At 40.2% G+C, this 19,883-nt stretch overlaps 2 protein-coding genes across 2 annotated transcripts; one reads left to right on the top strand and one right to left on the bottom strand.

Moving 5' to 3' along the window:
- Positions 1–3,846: 3,846 nt before the first annotated feature.
- Positions 3,847–7,584, bottom strand: LOC133883360 (ER membrane protein complex subunit 7 homolog). Its single transcript, XM_062322671.1, has 7 exons — positions 7,298–7,584; positions 7,148–7,191; positions 5,894–6,002; positions 5,508–5,571; positions 5,309–5,425; positions 5,092–5,200; positions 3,847–4,190 (listed from the first exon to the last, which is right to left on the bottom strand). The coding sequence occupies exons 1-7, from the start codon at positions 7,399–7,401 to the stop codon at positions 4,105–4,107; spliced, it is 633 nt and encodes a 210-aa protein (XP_062178655.1). The 5' UTR covers positions 7,402–7,584; the 3' UTR covers positions 3,847–4,104.
- Positions 7,585–8,194: 610 nt separating this feature from the next.
- On the top strand, positions 8,195–13,512 carry LOC133883359 (phosphoenolpyruvate phosphatase-like). Its single transcript, XM_062322670.1, has 10 exons — positions 8,195–8,416; positions 9,620–9,815; positions 9,896–10,096; positions 10,528–10,639; positions 10,975–11,198; positions 11,574–11,712; positions 12,052–12,272; positions 12,442–12,563; positions 12,815–12,976; positions 13,170–13,512. The coding sequence occupies exons 2-10, from the start codon at positions 9,645–9,647 to the stop codon at positions 13,252–13,254; spliced, it is 1,437 nt and encodes a 478-aa protein (XP_062178654.1). The 5' UTR covers positions 8,195–8,416; positions 9,620–9,644; the 3' UTR covers positions 13,255–13,512.
- Positions 13,513–19,883: the final 6,371 nt, after the last annotated feature.

The raw sequence follows: 19,883 nt of genomic DNA, 5'->3' as shown, positions 1-19,883 counted from the left end.
CCAGCTCGCGGACAACTTCAGTGCGCCATGTGCTACTCAACCAGCACTGGATAAGGGACATAACCGGTCCTTTGAGCATTGCTGCCATAGTTCAATACTTAACGCTTTGGGACTGACTCCAGAACGTTGCTTTGAACAGTGATGAAGATCGTGTGATCTGGAGGTGGACGGCCTTGGGACAGTATTTAGCGAAATCAGCGTATCAGGCTATGTTCCAAGGGAGCACACGGTTCACGGGGGCTCAGTTGATTTGGAGTTCTTGGGCTCCATCAAAGGTGAAATTTTTCGGATGGTTGGGGCTACACGAAAGACTTTGGACGGCGGATCGTAGGAAACGTCATAATCTCCTAAATGACGACACCTACTCGCAATGTGCTCAACTTACAGAAACTATTGATAATTTGCTTCTCCATTGTTACTTTGCACGGGAAATTTGGTGGCGGACTTTGGGGATTCAGGTTCCTGCGGCGGTGACCCCTCTTCTCGAATGGTGGTCGGATATGCGCCGGCGGGTGGCCAAAGAGTTTCGCAAGGGACTCGACTCCCTTGTCCTTCTCACCTGCCGGAGACTTTGGTTGGCGCGTAATGACATTATCTTCAACAACCGTCGCCTCTGCTTTAACGCCCTCATGTCACGCATTCACGACGACATAGATTTTTGGTGCAATGCCGGAGCCAAGCACCTCTCCGTCCTGATGGTCCGCCTACGTTGCTTTGGTTCTATTACTTAGTCGCGTATCTCTGTTCTTCACAGTTGTTCCTCTCGTTTGTAATCACTTTTAACCCCGTATGTTTTGTTGCCATGTATGGGCATTGTGTACGAGTTTGTACTTGTTCTCCTTCTTAATACAAAGATACGCAGCTCTCATGCGTATTCGCGAAAAAAAAAACAAGCTGGATCACTTCAGAGGCAGTTGAGGGCAAGGAAATGAAGGAATAGTATCAAGAAGATCCTATTTACATGTGAGCATATGCTTAGTAACATGTTTCATCTCATGATTTACCACAAAGTAAACCCTGGCAATCTAGCATATGATAAATTAGTTATGGACATGCATATGGTTAACATTTGTCTAAAGATGATCAGTCTCTCACAGACAACCAAGGGTCTCTCTCACACAGCCATGTAAGGTAGGCAGGTCCAGATTTTTTTCAATGGATTCATGCTTATTTTTTATTAATCTATTAATCTTTTCTTTGTCTTGATGTAATGGTAGGTGAGGCACTTGAGAATGATGCTCTGTCTATGCTCTAGATTCATGGGAGCAGCACATTTCCATCACGGTGTCGCCGACACTTTCTTCTCTACAAGGAAGAATAAACAAAGATACAAAGGGAAAATGCAGCACATCAGTTTGGTCAGATTTTGAAGAAAACCTACCTGCGATAATTCATGGTTGAGTCATAGGATCATCAACATGGCAGGCTATTTAATTACTAGACAACTTCCATTCATCCTGATTGGCAATCTTAGATCTGAAATGGAAGTACCATAGAAAAGAAGTCAATCTATTTTATGTGTTTGTGTTACTAGGGAGTGAGTGCAAATGTAATTGTCTAACTGACATGTCCTTGGCAAAAAGAAAGAAACCCCAGTTGGTAGTATATGCCGTGCATTATCAGTGCACAGCAAGTGGCCTGAAGGAACTGTTGGTACAGCTCAGACAACCCTTTCTCTATTACCATCTTCCTTTCTGATCCATCGCAGCCTTTACTAATGCAAGTGGGATTTCTCATTTTTCCGCAATTCTATATTCTTCTGATCTTTTTCTCAAGAACATATTCCAGCAAAAGAAAAAGGCAAATTGGGATGCAAAAAAAGAAAAGAGAGGAAGAAATGCCAAATTCCTATTGCACGTAGCTTTGACTTGCATGGGACGCCATCGAACGAAGAAGACGATGATATCTCGCTTGCACTTAGCTAGCACGGACCACCAATCGAACATGGTCCCAAGCATCATGCCTTGTACGGTCTCCAAACTGGACCAAAAAATGGCGATAAAGGAGTGTTTCCGTGCTCGAAAAACAACCAACTTGTGTGGAAAATGCAAGGAGGCAAATGATCCAAAACCCCAAAACATGGAGCTTTATGTCTGGTTGAAGAATACATGGAGTATTCTCCAGCACAGAAAAAGGTGTGTGGTTTTGTGGATGGAGCATATCCTTATCAGGCTCAGGGTTCAAAAATGCGACGGTAACCGCTTGGTTATTGTGGTGACTGGTTAATTTGGTCCGCATCGTATTTAGAAATCAAACGGTTACTGATCAAACTCAAATTCAAAATTCAAAAAATCAAAAAAATTGATAAAATTTAGTCAATTTCTACAGAATTCCAACCCTAGGCGGTTTTCGGTGGTCTATCGAATTTGTGAACCGGTGCTCCCGAGGTGCAATCTGGTTTAGACATTTTCATGCTTCCGTTGGTGTCTTATCTTTTTCAAACCATTGGAGGACACAAATTCCCATGGCTGTGACTTGTGCGTGTGACCAGTTGTCTGAGCAGTTATAGTGAGATAGTGCATAGGTTGTTCTCTAAAAGACCATGTTCCGTGGCTCTATCTGGTTATCACATGTAGCACAAATATCAAATTTAAGCAGGATTTTCCGATGAAGAGGTCAGTTATTAACTTTCTTTCCATCAGGTTTCACTTTCGTAGGGATGCCAATTCAAGTGGTCGAAGCAATCAACTTTTGACAAGGTTTATCTCAGAATATGACAACAATCTCGACCAGATTGTTTTTACTCATATGAATCAGAGTTGAAATTCATTTTAATGACTTCGTTGAAAGTTCAAAGGATTGGAGTGATCGATCCTGTGTAAGCATCATAGGAGTTCTTCTCCTCGAACTCCTTACACACAGTAAGGCTAGATAAAGAGATGTATTAAGCAGCTACATCACTAGGAGAGATCTCCAAAGATAATCATACATTTTGTATAAAATTAAGGGCTAGAGAGACGTGAAAGTCTAAATTTACACAAGTGAGTTTCCAACTATATGGTCATTTTCAGCAGCCAGAAAGGTGCGCCGATGACGAATCTATGTAGTTGGTGTCTTGGTGACAATGCAACCCCCCGAGCTTGATAGAAATATCAAGTTTCACTAATTCCAATATAGTACACCAAAGTTTTCTTTTTGAAAAAAAAACAAGAATATTAATGTTCTAACCAGTACTGTTATGTTGCTTTAGGTCATACCTAACTTGCATGCCCTAATTGATTAAGGTAGACATGCTAAGCTAAGGCTCAATCTTATTAAAAAGGGTGTCACGGGCGCTGCATCTACATGGGCTGGATAAGATAAGTGCAGTATGAACCTATCCTCATGACTGTTCCGTTGAATTCCGAATTCCATGTCTAGGTATGTTTGTCCTAGCTCTCAAATAATACTTTATAGTTTTTAGTTCTCAGATAATACTTTATAGTTTTCAGTTCTCAGAGTGATTCGTAAAAATGATTTTCTAAAATAAATTAAGTGCTAAAAGCTGAAAAAAAACATTAGCTTTCCCTGATTCACTTTTCTCGCATTATCACTTTCTTCCTAAAATATACTTTACATAATCATTAGATAATTATTTTCAGCCACAGAATCACTTTTCTTAAAATATCACTTCTCTAAAAAAAAAATTAGATTAAAAAAACTCTACCAGACATACCCCTATTTGCCTAGCCCTTGAGATTGGAACCTTATATATTTGTAACAGGATGGCGACCCCATTTTGACAAGAACAGAAGAATCGGTACCCTTTTGTCCAACCTCCTGATGAGGCCTGTGACGCACCAGTACACAAGAAGTCAAAAACAAGTATGTCTACAGCTGTGGTCGATGACTAAGCAAAGCATCGAATATTCAACCGATTCAAACATGACATATTGAACTCAACATCTCAATATGAGGTATATGTTAAATTACATGTCTAGTTCAGCTAGGGGTTTCAGAAGGTTCTACATCACAGACCGATTACAGCTTAAAATACAGTAAAAATAGGGGAAAGAGTTTCCACCTTGTCCCCGGGAAAGGTACATTGGTCGAAGCGTGAAGTGCTGTAGCACTGCTTTTCATCAGATTATAAGCTAAAAATTGTATTATCCCCATTTTCTACTTCTAGCCCTGCGCTCTAGCAAGCAAGCCAGAGAACGATACAGGGGAGTTCCTCATTTGTTCTTGAGCTTGTTTCATCTCCTCAGGATCTTCAATTACAAAAAGCAAAGTCAGTTGGAAGATATATAAATGAATTCGATACTAGCATTTTAGGTGCCTCGGCAAGAAAACTATTGAATTGAAGCACAACTGTGCATCCAGTATTACTACTGAACAAATAAGTATTTTGCATTGAACTAAGTTGTTCTTCGTGCTAGACTGTGAACACTTGTTTCATTTCTTAATGAAAACCAGAGGAACCCTGTGTTTCAAAACCATACCTAAATAACCCACAATCACCATTAATTGGTAAGGGTTATCGACAGAGAACCAATACACTAGAACTCAACTCATCATCTACAAGCTCTAAGGGGCACATACGATCTATCATTGCAACGATATATACTCACTGACACATACAGCATGTACATAAGTTACCAAACTACAAAAGGATTCTCTTGAGTGAAATTTCGGATAAAATGCCAGCATTGTCAAACTATCGAGACAGTGCAAAAGTGTTAAGTGGTAGATAATGGACTCAAGATACAAAGCTGGAAAAGTAGATACTGTGTTGTGTGTATGCTGATACAACAGGTCATAAAAAATAGTGTACACATAAAAGCAATTTTAAAAAAACAGCATCGTCACCAAACATTATTTCATGTTACTTCTTCATTGCAGGAGGACTAAAATTATAACCAACAAATTCAGAAGAGCAACAGTTTAAACTAAGAAACTTAATGTCTTGCTTGCTCCAAAAATTTGATGCAAGCATCTGGGCACAAAGTTCATTAAATACAACAAAACTCTACTGTTATATAAATGTAACTCTGAGACTATCAACATAATACAGATCTTCCAAGCTTTGACTCGCTAGTTGCTTGCATATAGTGTAATATACTAACTGAAAGCTTGTACCCCAATCTTGGATGTAAAAGATGTGCAACTTACCTATGTTCTCCATCATCTTGGGCATCACGAAGACCATTATGACCATAAAACCGACCATCAACCCCATGGGGCTCTTCAAAAGTGACATAATGGAGAAAGGCTCCCTTATCTTGAAAAAGTTGAAAAAGAAAACAATTACAGAGGTTGCTTTTACAAAATACTTGACAAAAGCAAGAAGCAAAGAAACGGGTAAACAAAAAATGATAGCAATAGATACCTCATAGTACTGCTCTTCTTTCAGAGGTTCCAACACAAGCTCATTCAGAACTCTTCTGGTTTCAGTCAATGCTGCTTGAATATAACCAGGATTCCTGGCACTGATGTCTACTCGGACCTATCATGCAACAGAATAGGGAGTAAATTACTGATGGGATTTTTGCTCATCTTACCAACAAAATCAAGTAATAAGTACTTACTGGGGAAAAGAAGTAACCAATTGAAGAGACCTCAATCAAATGAGTTCCAGCTGGCACATTGTGGCTTAAGTATATCAGGTCAAGGAGCAACAGTAAAGCAACATGGCAAGCTCTGCTAACACTGCACTCAAACTGGCTACAATGAAACATTTACATGAAGAACTGACAAGAAACTAAAGGTATATCGGTATGCACATGATGGAAGCTGAAGTTCTTTGCTTAGCACATTATAATCTTGTATTTATCTTTTCTCGAAGCAAAGTTTACTAACAAAAAATGGATAATGTATGATCAAAGAGTCATGCCACTGTAATAGATGAATATGCCCTCATCAGAAAATTCAAAATGAAGCTGAAAATTGTGGCATTGCATCTTTGGTAGGATACAATGAAAAGTAGCCATCTGGCCTGACAAATGTAACCCTCTGACCACCATTAAGTATCACTTTTGTGTTTGATGTCTTGGCTGGAAGACCAAAGCCCTTCGCACTTGCACCTATAGCCATAACATAAATAAAATCAGTGGACATTATGGGGGGTAATTAGTAGCTTTTGGATCAAAATTTAGGCTCCATACGTGCTTCAAGGAGTAATGATTCCTAGCTATGATTTTGATACCAGCATATTAATCCAATAAACAACCTCAGATATCTATTTACACACAAATGAATCTGACACCGAACATCCCATGATTCTATCACAAGCTAAAAATATTCTCATGAGTGACTCAGTTCCAGCTAGGAAACATTACACTACATCCATTGTTACTGTGTTCATTTTGAAACACTCCAGGTAAACCTGGCCAAGAAACTTTGGTTTGAACATCATAGCAACAACAAAGAAACTAGACTAGGGGTAGGGACAGAGGAGGTAGAGAGTAGAGACTCAACCGAAACATATCAGAGTGCCTAGTCCCATTGCAGGTGACTTCACAAAAACCAAATTGGCACTGCATCATTCTGACATAAAGTGAGATCTCATCTCTAGTTCATACGGCTACTAAAATAACAAAAATCAACTTCGGAAATAGCTTTTACATCTGTCGGTTCCCTTATTTTTGGACACAACACACCTGTTACTTCAGTTACTCCAGACACCAGATAGCAGGAACAGACAGCCCACACTCTTGCACAATTCATGTTTGGACGAGCTATAAACTTATCCAGAACTAGGCTAATATCATTTACCAGCAAAGCACGGTCAAAAGATCCTAAAACGAACAAACAACATGGCCTCATCAAATATCATCAGTTCGATGTAGCCTGTGAACGCTTGAATACCACTAATTTCCAAGCAACGGAGCTGCTTCGGTACCCAACGTCAGACAAAGAAATAATTTGAGATTTGAAGTCCGTAACAAGCTACAGGCAAACCCCACAAAAAAATAACACTAAGCAGAGCTAAATCGAGATCTCGCAACAAACACTCCACCAGATCGACCCCAATTGAGCGCAAATCGCACGAGTCTCGTATCACCAAACAACCGCGACGGGTGAAAACTATCGGACGCATCGAATTTACTACCGATCTACACAGATACGGTCCCTAAACGCTAATAACCAAACAACAACCCAAATACGTATATCTCAAAAATCTCCACAGAATTCGCGAACCACATCTGAGCGGAGCCGGACAACTCACCGTCGATCTTGATGCGGCCGGCGATCGTGTACCGCTCGCCAGACCTAAAACCAAGAACCAAAAGAGGCAAACCGGTTGAGCGGTTAGCAAAGGACCCGGCCGAACGGATCACGGAGGAAACCCGCGGAGGCAAGGACGGGGGGCACCTACCCGGCTTGAGGCGCTGCCGCGGCGCCGAGGCACGTCGACGCGACGGCGACGGCGACGACTACGAGGAGGAGGAGGTGGCCGTGGCAGGGGAAGGAAGCGGCCATCGTCGCCGTGGGTCGTCGTCGCTCGTCGCGGTCACGGAAGCGAAGGTGAGCTCGTCGCGGCCTTTGCTTGGGGTGGGGCTTGCTTTGGTTCGGTTTGGTGTTCTCGGCGTGGGCTTTCTTTGCGCTCAAACCTTGTGGGCTTTATTTGGGCCTGGTTGGGCCAGTGAATCGCGATGGTCAGATCCGGCTGGGGGATGGGAACGGAAAATAATCATGAGATCAGCCACATGCATTTGAGATCTCAACGTAATTTATAATGTGACACATAATAACTTATTTCTTTTTATGTTTCTTATATATGATTTGTTTTTAATTTTATTATAAATTTTATAGTAAATTTTATCATATGTTACGCTATAAATTAAATATAAATCATAAATACATGGGACCATACCTAATTATTTTCTATGGGCACGTGCCGTGGGACCCACAGTGATAGGGCCTGCACAACCAATCTCATAAGGGATAATGACGGTTAGGGATAAATAGTTATAAGTTACTATTTAGTTTTTAATTTAGGTACATGGAGTGAATCTTCAATTTTTTTATTCGACTAATAAAAAAAGTCTGATTTACACCTTTTAATTGTCATAGAAGTTTGATTTTCATTTATGAACTATAAAAGGATGACTTGGGTCTCACATATTAGCAGTCAGTAAAATCACTACTGCATCATGCTGATATGTACTAAAATTGAGTTGATTAAAGTGTGGAGGATATTTTATCCGATTTTGTTACTTAAAGTTGTAAGATATCTGGTTTTATAGTTTAGGATTAAAAATTAGATTTGTCTAAATCGGACATCTTCCTTAAAAAAAATACACATCTAGTAATGGGAGCTCGCCAAACCGATTGTCAACGCAGCGGCAGCGCCGCCGAGCACGAGCCCGCCGGGAGGTCACTCCACCCGCCGCTCCGAGGTGCGCTGCCGCCACCGCCATAGCGCCGCTCCTCTCTCGGTCTATCAGAGCGGAGATCCACCCATCCGGGCGTGGTTTAGTTTCTTCTTTTGTTGGTGAGTAATCCCAGCTCGCTTGGATGGGTTCCCTTGTTCTTAGAGTTGGCCTTGTTCTCAATCAGATCCAAATCTCTCTCTCCCCCCTCTCGCTCCATTTGTTTTATTCTGGACTTGTGCTGCGTGGTGCCCTGCTAATCCAAATCCATCCACATCAATAATTCGGCATGTATAACGTCTATCAAGCGAGAAAAAAAACAACTTTCATGCCAATGCTTATCTTATGACCTATTATTGTAATCAGTCAGAACAACCAACTATGCGTTTGCAGACCGATGTGAAGAGTATGAAAGGCCAAACTAAAGAAAATTAAGAGATTATGATAGATTTGCTACACACCTGAGCTCATATAATAAAACACCACTAAAGAGAGCTAGTCTGCTTGAAAATTGAGTGCCTGTCATCAGGTTGAGAGCCCTAAGCAACCGGTGGTCGAAGACATTTTCTTCTCCTTCTTATTACCTCCTTCACTCGTAGACTTGGTGCTCGTTCAGATATGCGTTCTTTCTTTTATTGTTTGTTGATTTGTTATTTATTTCTTGAATGGCATCTCTACGGCCAATGGAGTTGATAGATTGGTTGTTTCCTCTTATTCTTTTCTTTTCACGACAGAGTACAAGCTACTGATTTACTTAAGATGGTTGATTCTATAATCAAGATTTATTTTCTATCTTTTGCAACTGGATTTAAATATATTCCTACTCACATCAAATTGTTATGATCTATAGTCATGGGTAGGCTCCACCTGATTAATGGCTGGAAACTGAATGTTTTCCTTTTCTGCGAGATCTTATAACACATTCCTCGTTTTTCTTAGTGACTGTAAAAGACTTGCCACTGCCATCTACTTTTAATATGTACTAATAGATGAGTGATCGTATCTGCATGTAAGGGCAGTTGTGCCATGGTTTGACAATTAATGATGTAGAGTTAGTTTTTCTTTAGCTCATCTGGTGACATTGTATCTAGGAGCACAATGGTGATACCAAACTAATGGGACCTATGTGTACTATTTCTCTTACACAATATACTATTTTTTTAGTTGCTATTCATCTCGCCAAGTCCCTTGTGTATTTGCAATGTGACATTGCTAGTTCATGAGGATAATATTTCTGTTGTGTGATCAGTGATTAGAAAACCTAACTCTTTTGCAGTTGCGTGGATCTCATATGCGTTTTTTCCAAATTGATTTTATACTTTTAGGCTGTGTCAACATTTTTCTCAATCAATGAGGGGTTGGGGTTTGCTGGTGTTATTCCTACATGTTCTTTCATGCCTGGTTAGTGGTGTCTACTCGGGTCGCACGAGCTCCTACATGCGTACAGAGTTTCCATCTAACGATATACCTTTAGAAAGTGAATGGTTTGCAATTCCAAAGGGCTACAATGCTCCACAGCAGGTAAGTAACTTTGTCGTCTGATGTCAGCTATTATCAGTGCTCTTGTAGTATACTCCGCTTAGTGCTTATTCTGCTGCCAGGTTCATATCACTCAAGGTGACTATGATGGAAAGGCAATTATAATATCTTGGGTTACTGTAGAAGAACGTGGTCCAAGTGAAGTGCTTTATGGCACAAAGGAGAACCAGTATTACCAGAAAGCAGAAGGAACAACAACAAATTACACATTTTATGACTACAAATCTGGATACATACACCACTGCCTTGTTGATGGCCTTGAGGTAATATACTAATAGGAGTAATAGGCTTCATTGTTCTTCTCATGCTTCAGGTTTTGTGTTATATTCTTATTCAAAATGTTTGCTCTGCATACTATTTACCCTGGCAAATATGATAGCTCAAATCCAATGCTCTCTCTGATAGAGATGACTTCTCTTGTTAAGAAGTCTGTTAATCAAGCTACTTTTTAGAATGATATTTATGCAGCTACTAGTCAATTACTATGCACATGTTGGACTGTCCAAAGAATTTGTGTTTAATAAATTTCAACTGTACAAGTTTATTTTATTCGAACATGATGTGCACCTATTGAAATTGATTTGAGACATATTTTTCATCTCTGTAGAGCTAGCTTCTATCCCTTAGTATGCATTTTCAGTTCCTATGTAAAATTACAAATATATTTTAGAACTTTCTTGTTTACACTTTGCAGTATAACACTAAATATTATTATAAGATTGGAAGTGGTGATTCAGCTCGAGAATTTTGGTTTGAAACGCCTCCAGCAATTGATCCAGATGCATCATACACATTTGGCATCATAGGTTTGCTTTTCTTATTTAATTATTATTTTCGGCTCACTGTATGTTGTTGTTGAATTGACACAGAGCTGAAGTTGAGCACAACAAGCGTATTTTGATCTTTATCAGCTTATACTATGTAATGATTAGGCAGGGCTAATGGCTATAATTACAATCTTTCCTGAGTTATATCTTGATTCCTACTTCTGAAATGCAGCCTGTCCTTCTAAAAAACCTCTGGAAATACAAGATCAGCTAGTTATCAAAGATAGAAGTTTGGCGAATGATATGGCCTTAGTGTTAGCGATGCAGCGCTTTGAACTGCTTGATCTTAACTCTTTCTGGTTCTGTTGTTCTAGGTGATCTGGGGCAAACATTCAATTCTCTTTCAACTCTTCAACATTATGAGAAAACAGGAGGACAAACTGTTTTATTTGTTGGGGACTTGTCATATGCTGATAGATATGAACATAATGATGGCATTCGTTGGGATTCTTGGGGTCGACTTGTTGAATGCAGTACTGCATACCAGCCATGGATTTGGAATGCTGGAAACCATGAAATAGAATACAGGCCTGATCTGGTAATTTTTCTTCACACTTTGCAACTTTTTGATAGTGAATGCACCAAACATTGATAACAAGGTGCCAAGTTGATACTCCCAACATTTTTAGGGTTGTCTACTGGAAGTTTTTCTGTGTTGTTGTTTCTTGTTTAAGCATGTTCAGAAGATGGCAAGTACCAATAAAAGACCACTGGAGAAAGGTTGTGATATAGACTATAGATATGTTCTTTTTAGTTACGTGTAAACTGACAATTATGGTTGTAGTTCCTATTTGAATATTAATTAACTGAGCCTTACATGCTTTTAAAAGGAAAATTTTACCACAGCTTGTCTTTTGTTTCAATAACTCTCTCTCTCTCTCTCTCTCTCTCTATTCTTATTTAATATTTTCAGGGAGAAACTTCGACATTTAAGCCATATCTGCACAGATATATGACTCCATATTTGGCATCAAAGAGCAGTTCTCCCATGTGGTATGCTGTCAGGCGTGCATCTGCTCATATCATCGTGTTGTCTAGCTATTCTCCATTTGGTAATGTGCTCTTCGAGCTCTCTTTATTTTTGTTTGTGCCATGTACTTTGTGATATGAACTTATTGTGCCTGCAAGAAGTTTGAAGTCGTTCGCTCTGTTACACTTTGTAACCTGTAGTGTTGGGTGTGATCAGATGTTGATGATATCCTTAATGAGTACATGCCTACAAGTAACCTCTTTAAATTGACAATATATTGGGTCATTATATAGCACTAGATTTAAAAGTATGCTTGGTTTAATTGTTGGACTCTGAGTTAACTGATTTCTCTGTTTTGTTAATCTTTTTGACATATTCTGATTCAAGTATCTGCTCTAAACTTACCTCTGATGTTTAATAGTAAAATACACTCCTCAATGGTGGTGGCTGAAGAATGAATTCAAGCGTGTGGACAGGGAGAAGACACCTTGGCTTATTGTTCTCATGCATTCTCCCATGTACAACAGCAACGAGGCACATTATATGGAGGGTGAGAGTATGAGGGCTGCTTTTGAGAAATGGTTTGTGAAGTACAAGGTCGACTTGGTATTTGCGGGGCATGTTCATGCTTATGAGAGATCAGTAAGTTCTTCTCTTCAGCACAGTCTCGTTCCATTTGAATTATTTGCATGATAGAATTGTTGAGTTTGATCTGTATTTTGTAAATTTTCTTCGTTGGAGTTGAATCAATGAAACTATTCTAATGAATGTTGATTTCTCATTGATACCTTTCTATATGAGTTACTTGCAGTATCGTATTTCTAATGTCAACTATAACATAACATCGGGAGATCGATATCCAGTACCAAACAAATCTGCTCCTGTATACATAACTGTTGGTGATGGAGGCAACCAAGAAGGACTTGCTTCAAGGTGAGAGGAACTGATAGCCGGCCAACTTATTATTGGTACAAGGTCATGGTTGTTGAGGTCATGGTGTTTATAGAACTCTTACACCCATCTGGCCTAGTAGACACAAGGTCATGGTTGTTGAGGTCAAGGTTTCAAGTCCCTTTTAGAATCTGATAGACTGATATACACAGTTCCTCCTGTGTATCATTGCTTCATTTTTGTTTCTGAACCCTTACGATGCTTGCCTGTTGGTCAAACCCACCATGCTGCAGGTTTTATGATCCCCAGCCAGACTACTCTGCATTCAGGGAGGCTAGTTACGGCCATTCAATTTTACAACTGAAAAATAGGACTCATGCTGTGTACCAGTGGAATAGAAATGATGATGGAAAACACGTACCAGCAGACACCGTGGTTTTTCATAACCAATATTGGTGAGTGTTTTTAATCTAATGGCGAGTATTGTACTTAAATCTTAAGTAAGGCTCATCGGTTGTTTCCTTTATGGTCCAATATCCTGCCAGTTTGTACTGATAGGCAGACTATTACCTTTTGTTATTTGCAGTTGCTTTCCTAAGCTCTAACTATTGTTGCTATCCATCTGACTGAACGGACATTGTTTGGCAGGACAAGCAGCACTCGTCGCAGGAGGCTGAAGAAGAACCATTTCCATCTTGAGGAGAACCTTGAGGAGTGGATTTCCCTATTCTAGGAGTTGGACTTGCAGAACATTGTGCAGCACGAACTTTGTAAAACATTAGCAGAGTAGCACTGTTTCTAGTATCTGGCTCCTTCCGGAGGAGCAGTGATCAATCGGAAAAGGGGGCTACCTGATTTCATGCCGATGCAGGAGCCATGCTAGAGCCTGAGGATCTGAGTGATGTACTGTATGAATATAATGAAAATAATACGAATTAATTGGTACAGATGTAACATTTTACGTACAATGAACAGCAGTTTCCCTTCTTAATTGGGTGCCATTGTGGCATGTTGCCAGTTTATGGATTGATTCTTCTCCATTCGCTACCGTATTATGAACTGATGTGGACACATGCTGGCGCTATGAATTCTCCTATTGAGAAACGGCAAGCGCATTAGGTCAACTAGACCGTTCTTATATTCAGACCTGGTCCAATCCCACGAAGGCAGACTTTTCGGCAGAATTGGTTCTGATCCTACTTGACCTGTAGCTTTCGAGGTTTAACATCTTAATGTATGTTCTGTTCATCCTACTTTCTTTCTTAAATTAGCCGTGCGTCACCTGAACAATTCAGTACCGTTTCATTGAATCGCCCCATCAGACCCGTAATTTGTTTTGTTCTTGCTTTATGATTTGAATAATCAAATGCATGATCTCAAACAAAACAAAATCAAATACATGCTACAAAACATTCTCTTTTTTCTAGAAGTAGCCTTTTTTTTTTCAAACACGTACCCCTCTTACCAAGGATCCAGACGCTGGATGTAAGCAATTTCACAGGCCGAAAACGGGAGCCGGTGGTTATCGGCCATTCCGAATCCGACTCCATTCAATTGTTTTTCAGTTTCCTCTCAAACATTCAACAACTTTCAGCCTCCTAAAGTTCTCGAATTTCAGCCACCTTGAACCTACACTCCCGAATTTAAACACAGGGCTTATTTCCTTCATGTTTCACAGGCAATTCTTCCCAAATCTTACGTACACAAAATTCAAACCCGGCAAGTGGGTGTGGTGGCGCGCTTGCAACATAATATGGCCAAAAGTTCGTGCCACGATCAAGAGCGGTTTTCACAGGATAAAAAATCCCATCAACCGTCACTGGGAAAGAGAGTTCAGCTCAAGAGCAAATCAACTGCACATATATATAGACTAAGGACTTATTTATTTTAGCTTTAAATTATAAAAATTCAGTTAAATTCGTATAATTTGTGGAAACTCCTTTCCATCAGGTTGTGGATTGCGTGGTTTTGTAGTATAATTTGTGGTTTTCAAATTGTAACAGTATATTTTTGTTTGTGCTTTTGGACTATAATCCATTATCAAAATAAAAAACAAAGACAGCCTAAAATTCAAGCCGTACTAGATCACACCACACCAGCTGACCCACCTCCATTCCTTCGCTTAACTATTATCATAACAACTGTGCTAATATTCCTTCAGGATAAGCTCACGCATTAACTAAATTAATCACCCACATATATTAACTAAATTAATGTATGCTCAGGTCGAGCTTTAGTTCACAGTGTTCGTTAAAAAAAAAGCTCTTGCCACATCAGATCCACATGGGTAGCTCAGGTAAGTTTAGAGGCGGAGGTGGAGGCGAAGACGAGAGCGGGGGTCTGATCACCTGAACCGACTAACCACTCGGCGGCAGCCCCTCTCGCCCTGGCACGGCGGAATGACAGCGCCACCGGGCGGACAGGAAGGGCACCGTGTGGGCGCGGGTGGACAGAGACCTACTGCCGCCGCGTCAGCGAGCTGTGCCTGTGGGTAGGCGAAGGCAAGTGGGGGGAATATCTAAGGAGACTGACGACAGCGACTGATTGCTTGCGATTGGGACTTGCTGCCTTCCCTGTTTGTCGCCGTGGTTTTGAGCATCTTTTACAACTCATGACTTCTTCAGGAGACATTTTGATATGTATGATTATTATTATTTTGAAGAAACTTTTGAGTCCCAAACGGAGCCTGTCTCTCAGATTGGTTGTTTAGATTGTCTAGTTTTTTTATTGGAGGATTACCGTGGGGAAGCCCCCACTGCTGTATTTATTAACAAAGGTAGCCAAAAAAGGCTTGAAACTGTACAAGTCTCAGAAATCTGGGGAACAAGAGAAGGCCACACAAGACAAAACTAAAGGGAAACGAAGAGCGGAGAGAGCACTGTACAAGAGTGGAAAGCCAAGCCGCAAGCAAAGGATCGTTTAGTGCTTCGGAAGCTAGCACGGTCATCTGGGCGTTTGATCGAAAAATCAAGTTGTGATCTCTAACAAAAATGAGATGGGAACCAATACCTTACAGGACAATAAAATTCAAGTGATTCGCTGACGGCGCATGTTCAAATACATATGCCCCTTGAAGCCACGGAAGAGCATTATCCATGCCAAGATAGATTACGTGCTTCCCGTCATGTAAATATTTCGCACAGCGTATATTGTATGGTTTGTCACAGTTGACCGATGTTAAGTGTTAAAGGCTATAATAGCCAATGATATTAAAGTAATTTCCTAGTTGTTAGAGTGTTCAGTAAGAGCCGTCCTAGCTAGCGGAACTTACGAGGGGTATGACGATTGACGGGATATTTTTTGAATCATAGTCTACATCAAATCCGAACTTGCACTATCAGCGTAAGACTTGGACGACCAGCCTCCTTACGATATTATAAGATCTCGCGACCAGCTCTTTTTGGTCGGAGCTGGTCTTTATCTAATATATATAATCATATTTATTACTATCTATTTAAGTATTTTTCTTCCCCAGACACCTCATACAGTGAACAAAATCATAGCTAGCACGGTTATGCACCATCCCATCATGTAGCATTTAAATGCTATGTATGAGGTCTTGCAGACCGGCACAACACCGTACGACTGACAAGATAGAGTCTGCAGAACGACCAGTCAAGTGGACGATTTTGCAGGTAGACTCACGGGGCACAGGGACAGGACGGTTTCACAGACGATCTTATGGCGCATGACGATGGGATGGGCCGAGCGGCCAGGGAAAGCATGTGTGGAGGCGTTCCACGGTTAGAACAGGTACTTAAAGCTCTCAGGACAAGTTAGGCTCATCCGATTCTCTAAGAATATGATCAAAAATTGAATATCTAGCTAGATATGAGTCTACTAATCAGGACTCATTTGTAAGTTCTCCTTACCTCTAGTATATAAAGAGAGTAGTATATGGTTTGTAGAGGAGGATGGATAACCGATTTACGAGCACTTATAACAAAATACACAAAACGGAAGGTTGTTATCTTTCGGGAGACCTGAATCTAGATAACCCGGTATTCTTGAGTTCAACACACACTCCGACCAATGCGCCCTTCGATCGGTACACTCTAGAATTATTGTCAAAGATTAACCCTCGACACTAGTCTAAAGTTTTCTTCATGTCCATCTATAACTCTATATATAGTGTTTATTGGACCCCAATGTAATAATCTATTATTTATATAACATATACAAAATTACATTATTGGGTGTACAATGCGCGATCAGACTGGTCTTTTCTTTTCTCTCATCCATGGCGTGCTCACTGACGGCAGAGACCGGCCTGTAGGTCAAATTCAATTGCCTTAGCAAGCGGGAAAGGTAAAAGTCACATGAATTTCCTTTTTCGGAATACCAGGTGATATGCAGTAAATCCAGAGCAAATTAAATGGTCACGCAAAATGCCATTACCTGCAGAGCAGGGCATGGACTTTTATAAAAGAAATAAATCTCATCTATTAAATCAATCCAACTTCCCAAGCACTAAACGCAGGAATCTTCTGAAGAAGCTCAAATGAATACCATGAACTTCATTTGTGTGATGACACAACGTCTAGGACCGACTGAATTTCTTGTAGTTTTTTTTCAGGGCATTAAATCTATTATATTCCTTATTTTTTATACCAAAGCTAGATCTACAGCGAGCCTCGTCATCTGGATATAGGGGCCGTCCAATCTTTAGTCGACGCTTTGGATCCTAGCTACGAGCGTATCCTCCAAGCTGTCGAATCCTCCAGAGATCCTTCTCCTCCCGGCCTCCCGGGGTTCCATTCCTCATCAGCTCCATCGCTCCTCTCCCTCTCCTCTCGCGCCCCTCTCCTCTTGAGCACCGTCGCCTCTCGCTCCCTCCTCTCGAGCGTCGCTGCCTCTCGCCTCTCTCCCGAGCACCACCACCTCTCGCCTCTATCACGGATGCCATCTCGGCCTTCGACTCGGGCACCTCCACCCCCATCCCGTAGGAGCTCTGGTGTGGCACTATGGGAGGGTGCTTCTGTGGCGCTTAGTCCGCCCTCTGCGCCTACTACAGATCCCGTAGGTGCGGGGAGGGCGAAGGTGGCGGCATCGCGTTCCACGATGGAGCGGCCTACCAATGGTTGCTCGGCACGCTCGGGCTTGATGGATCCATGAACTCTTCTTCTTACCTCATGTTTACGCAAAAAAAACTTGTACATTTGGGCCTCAATGCTTTAGGATTTTGGGTACGTAGTAGCGGAAAAATGGGATGCTTTCTAATGGTGCTTAGCCAAGGCCCAAGGGCGTTGCTCTAAAACGAGAGAATTGGGATTTCTCTGTAAGTGAATTCATAGTAGAATTGTGTTTTGAATTGTCTAAGTAAGTAACAACAAGTTAGAGAGATGTGCCAGTGCAAACGGGCCTGTGCTAATTGTGGAAGACTTGGCTTAGATTTTTGGAAATTTAGAGTGATCAATACTCAAGAGTCATGAAAGACATGCTCGGCTAGGATTTCAAGTTTGGACTTTGTAGGCTTTTAACTGCCTTAGCATGAATTGACTTTTGCAGTTATCAGCTTATCAGTCATGAAAACATTGAAGCAATTTGGATCAATTTTTTTTCCTTTGTAGAGGTTGCTAATGTGAAAAAAAGACTTTAGAAGTAAAATCCACATTATGGTATGATACGAGATATATTACTAGAACTCACTTTCTAGTCTCCTTTCCAATGCAATCATTTATTTAATTTCATTGACTTTTGTACATGGTTCTCTTATTAAATAATCCACTAAGTAGAATTATTTTCTTATCAACAATTATTTAGCAATTGAATCTGATTGTATCAACAATCATCAATCCCCCCCCCCTCTCAGTGAGCGAGATCCCTCCCAAGTTGAATGTACCGTAGAGAAATAATATCCCTTTTGTACAACCTTCCTTACTTACCTGGGATGTAATGTAATCTCTTGACTACTAATCTAGTCATGCCTTATTTGGTTTTAGTGGAGAGTCGTTCAACAAGCTTGGCCAAGATGAACCTTACTGTATTTATTTTCTAATCTTGAAGTTAAAACTTGCTAGACATTTAGCCATATCGGATCCAAATGTGCAGTGCTGGTGCCATAGTTATCTCTGATAGTTAACTATAAATGTCTGATAAGATTTAACATAAAGAGGATACAAATTTTCATGAATATGCTCGGTTTGATGTGATGAGTTATGAACAATATTGAATGTAACACTAAAAATGACTAGAGAAGATGCATTGGATTCTGTTGTAGAACATTCCTCAAATTGTTGGATGTGCGAAGTAAATATGCAGGTGTAGTTGTTTGTTATTTATATTTGACTACTACATCGTAATACCATGTAGCTATTTGCTTGCTTACTTGCTCACTCACCATATGATTACTAATGTGTTAAAGTCATTTGTGAAATATGATCCATGTAGTATAAAGAGCATGGATCTTGCATAGCATTGTAACTCTAGCACAATCAACTTAGACAGCAACAATCAGGATACGGTATACAATTCTGTTACATATGTGTAAATGTGTGATCAATGGTGACTTTCTCTAATGATAACATCTCTTGGTCAGTTGCATAAATATATATGAATATTTCCATGCATTAATCTTTCTTCCAAGAACATATTATCTTCAGATTGTGTTTTCCCAATAAAACTATTAGCACCTGTTATTTCTTGCATGTTGATTCATTGTTATTTGCAGTGTGCACACAATTAATCCTTATATTTTCAATTATTCTTATTACATGATTGACATTACTCCCGTTACCGTCTAACATCTACCAAAAGCCTATTAAACTTCACTCTTCATAATTGTGATCATTCATAACGAAGCCACATGTTTGCTTATCTCTATTACTGTGGCTTCACATGCTATGCTCTCATGCCAATACTCTTAAAGGCTTTGCCAAGTAACCATTCTCCTTTAAGAGTATTTCAATTTAAATCGTTAGTGATTTTCCTCATTTTCAACTTCAATTTTCAATTGTTCAGCCGTGACTGCAATAGCTCCCCGCGGCAACGCGTAGGATACAAATTAGTTTGTTGTTAACTCGAGCTCATGAAATTTTTAGAGAAGTAGGAGGGTACTGACTGGTCTCTTAGAAACAGAATGCTAACAAAAAAATAGATAAAATTGGTTACTTGAAATGTAGTAAATACTTAAATTATAAGGAAGTAGCAAGTGAAAAACACACACCACTTACTATATCAGCTAGTAAATGAGAAATACACTATTCTCTTGATTTGGACGCATATTTAAATACCTCGATTCTAAGGAACAAAAATTCATGTAATAAAAGATTAGGCCGAGATAGGTCAGATTCGTACCGTTGGATCTAAATCGAACGGTCAATATCACACGAAAACCCCACCCGCTCGCGTTGGGCAAGGCAA

Source organism: Phragmites australis, chromosome 10, assembly GCF_958298935.1.
Source record: "Phragmites australis chromosome 10, lpPhrAust1.1, whole genome shotgun sequence".
In the NCBI taxonomy this organism is placed as follows: Eukaryota; Viridiplantae; Streptophyta; class Magnoliopsida; order Poales; family Poaceae; genus Phragmites; species Phragmites australis.
This window is presented reverse-complemented; position numbering and strand designations above follow the sequence as displayed.